The sequence below is a fragment of the Sphaeroforma arctica genome, assembly GCF_001186125.1.
Source record: "Sphaeroforma arctica JP610 unplaced genomic scaffold supercont1.2780, whole genome shotgun sequence".
Classification (NCBI taxonomy): Eukaryota; class Ichthyosporea; order Ichthyophonida; genus Sphaeroforma; species Sphaeroforma arctica.
Window position 1 is genome coordinate 1 of NW_014037778.1, and position 4,165 is coordinate 4,165.

Sequence of the window (4,165 nt, forward strand, 5' to 3'; positions counted from 1 at the left end):
TATATATATATCGAAGAAAAATACAATTCACTTGCAGTCCATCCAGATATACATGCAAGCGGGAAAGCCTTCTGTGAATGCTGAAGAAAATTCCCATTCCCTTGCAATCCATCGAAATTCGCATGCATGCAGAAAGACTATGAGCGCGTATCCCATAGTAACATCTCGAAAATGCTAAATATATAAACAATACTGTTCACTTGTGTTCTATTTAAATCTGCTTGCATGTGGCAAGCTTTTGTGGGAGTATCCCATGATTATATATGGAAAGTGCTGAATAAAATTCCATTCACTTGCATGTAATCCAGATTGGCGTGTACCTTTATGTGTGCATATCTCATATGGTAGCATCTCGAAATGCTGAAGCAAAATTCCCGTTCATTTGTAATCTATCCAAACTTACATGCAGTGGAAAGCCTTTATGTGCGTATTCCATGGTAACATTGTAAAAATGTAATTAAAATCCCATTCGCTTGCAAGTAATTCAAATTTGCATGTATGCGGAAAGCTTTTGTGTGAATATCGAATATGCAACAAAATAGTAGTTCAATGGCTTCATACGTGAGTTCGCGCTTTGCAGGCACACGTCATTCTACATGTCTTAGAATATAGAAAGATTATCGTTGGCATCGCAGGGTGCGAGCGCTTAGAAGAACGACACACCACATTAAGAAAGGCTGAAAATCGCCGTTAGAATATCTATATTGTTTATTATGTGACGGTTATAACGTCTTAGTTGGTATACACTGTTGTCTATACTATATTTCATCATTGCTTTATCAGAATTTTGCCGTAATACACTCCCTACCACGTTGCAGATTACTAAGCAAAATGTGTAAAGCCTCTCCACCCCTAACTTTTCTCACAAATAAATACTCGGGTGTATTAGCAAGAAGGAACTTCACGTAATCCGAGGTTTCGAAAGTCGCTGGGTGCGAATAATCGACTTTATGATTCAGCTCAGCCAACCCTTGTTTCTTCAAACTCTCATCGAATCCCTTCCGCTCGCCCTGCCACCAGCTGAATGTTAGCACTTTGCGGTGGGTTTCTAGCCCCCAGTTGCTCAACTCGGTCGCTGGTAAATATTCGTCAGGGGCTTTTCCGTTGTGTTTGTTGAAACCAGACCATTTTTTATGGAGCTTGTCCTCTCTTAACACCATATGTAGAGCATGCTTGCCCGTCAAAGTCACCCATTGCGAGCTCTTTCTATAGTTATCCCATGAATCGGTCTCCTCGTGATAGGATGACCATCTCAGTTGACGTTCAACAAAGCTTTTGCCCTGCTTGTCCTGCAGGTATGTATTCACATCCGCACAAGTCCGGGTAGGAGCACAGGAGTCACTCAACAAATGAATAAAGTCCGGAAGCATGCCTGGATCGCAATTTTTTATATCCCTTTTACCACATGCCCGTTCTAGAGCACTTCGGTACAAATTGAGTGTGGCTTGTACCATATCATAACTGAATCTTAGAGATTCGTTCAATGTCCTTTCTGTCGGAAGCTGAAATATGGGAATCATACTTGACATGTTCACAGGATTGACCGAATGCACGATCACGTCTATCATTTCTGAACTACATGTGGAAAAATACTCTTCCCACACTGGCCAAAGTGATAGGTTATCACTGCTTAAGAATACGTACGCTATTTTGAGCTGCTTTTCCTTTGTGCGATCCGTAGAATTTTTGCACGACTCGTATGGTGCTTTGACCTCGGGCACTGACCCAGTGATTGTACTCTTTGAGTTCACCACTATTTGGCTTACATCTTCTGCCATATTGGAGATATACTCGGCGGCATCATACCGGTGTATACTAAGGACTAAACATGCGATAATCAAGACCCATGGCAGATAACTCTGTCTCGCTCTCGTAAGATTCCCCACCGACATAACCAGCCGTATCGAGGATTTCTTCGATCTCATCATTGATTCTTTTCTCTATTTTGTTTTAATGATTGATAGGCTTGAATGAAATTCAATATAAATACATATAGAATAAGTATATTCCTGGAGAGGCTGAGAGCCCAGAGACTGTACGGACTGTGGAGTGTGGAGTGTGGAGTGGGAACTGTGGAACTGCGTCCTGCAGGCTGCTGCTGCTGTGCTCCGTGAATTTCCAGTCGATTGCTTTTTATTAATAAAAGAGCGAAAAAGTTGCTGTATTTACATATTTTGGCGTGAGCGAGAGTCGAGGAGTGAATCCGATTTTGGAGATATGCCAAAGGCACAAATCAGTAATTAAATCACAAGAAGCGAGGTCTGCTAGAGACTGCTACACTGCTATTTGCAGTCCTATTTACAGACTGTTTGTCGTTTGTCTTCTTCTTTATTTATTTTGTTAAAACAAAACATTTATAAAAAAAACCAATCAATGATTCATTTATTTTTGGGTTTTTCTGGTGTTGTTTTTTTTTAAACAAACCAAAAACAAACCAAAAACCAAAAAAAAAACAATCAAAAACAAAACCAAAATCTTGATATGTATTTTATATGGCGCGAGGGCGCGTAGCCAGTAGCCACACCCGTGGGCTCATTTTATTAATCTTTTGTCAGTTTAAAAATGTTTTTTAGAAATTATATTAAAAATCGAGGATCGGCAGTCTTACCCATACATACATACAACGCACGAATGAGCAGAAAGATCCACACATACAATTGGATCATCGACAAATATTTAGCCAGATCTTGCAATCAGTTTTTCAATTGGGCCATTTCTCGTTAAATCTCGTATGACATCATTATATGACTCAGGTCCAGCCAAACGGGCTCAGGTTCAGCACTTCAGGCTGATTCAGCGATTCAGCTGCCCAAACATTCCAGGGGTTGACTGGATGCAAAGCCGGCCTGCTGCATTGCCGCAAGTAAGCCGTATTAGATACTTATTAGGAGCAATAGCCGTAAGTATGGGGCCTACCGGGGGCCTTCTCTATAACTTTTTACGTCCTGGATTCCTGGGGCCCTGGGCCCTGGCACTGGGGCCTGGAGCCATGGACTCTGGAGGCCTACATACCACTACTACTAGTTGTACAGTAGTACTGTAGTAGAGGGAGAGCCATACTATATTGGAGCATCTGAGCACCCCCTAACTGAAACTCCCAGTGCACCTCTCTCACTCTCTCTCTGTCGTTGTGGACTGTGGACTGTGGACTGTGGACTGTGAACTGGGTAGTGTGGACTGATGGCACCTAAGTATTTAAAAAATGTATTTATGTATACCGTACGACACACCTCGCACAGTGACTAGACTGACTACAGTCCACAGTCCACACATCCACAGGAGCGTTGGAGTAAGTTTTTAAAACAATTGATATCAATAAATCAGATAGACAGAGAACTAGAAATTAGTTCATAATGAGCAACTTCTCTTGATTACTCAACTGCTCAATATTCTTTAAATACTCCTCACGGCGCATTACATACTTTGGTTTGTGTGACAAAGTGCTTGTTTTTATTTTTCAAAACCTGTTTTTTGTATATTGTCTTTTTTTTTTATACATACAGTATACACCTACGAGCCTATTATGAGGCCAGGTATTGAGTGATGAGTCCCATGACCCAGGGCCAGGGGCCAGGTCCCAGCATGCCACACTGCCCCAGAAACCGTCGGAAGTTGCGCCACAGTGTCCAAACAAAATTACTCTTATTATACCTGAAAACAGAATGTAAGCGTTTTGAAAACTAAGCGTTACGTAAACATTTTCCATCTGTATGTAAAACACGTATTGAAGTCTGCTCCCAGAGGGAAGAGACTCTTCGAGTCCTCAGACAACACAATACACAAGAGAAGAGAGAGTCTAAGACACTATAAGCCCTAAAAAGTAAAAAGCCCTCTAGTCTAAAGCCCTGCCTTCTGAGAGGACGACCGACTGAGGGTATTATTTAAAATAGGCGTGAGGAGACTTCAAAACACATTTTGCCTTCTGTACATATTGATATTTAGCCTCCTAAATTGAACGAACATTCTGTATAAATAAAGTTGAAGTTCTGTTCAATTTTAAATATTTTACAAAATTTTATTTACAACTTGTTTTTCTTTTTTCAAAACCAGCCCAACTTTTCTTTTTGAAATATACCAAAAAAAATTGTGTGTACATACAATTATTTTTTAAAACACTATGCGTTTTGTTTTGTTTTTAATACAAAAATACTTAAATATGACATAT

General features: G+C 40.4%; 1 protein-coding gene across 1 annotated transcript; it reads right to left on the reverse strand.

Annotated features, from left to right (window-relative positions):
• Positions 1 to 699: 699 nt before the first annotated feature.
• SARC_12984 (hypothetical protein) lies at positions 700 to 1,939 on the reverse strand. Its single transcript, XM_014292898.1, has one exon. It carries the CDS (start codon positions 1,926 to 1,928, stop codon positions 780 to 782), a length of 1,149 nt encoding a protein of 382 aa, XP_014148373.1. The 5' UTR covers positions 1,929 to 1,939; the 3' UTR covers positions 700 to 779.
• Positions 1,940 to 4,165: the final 2,226 nt, after the last annotated feature.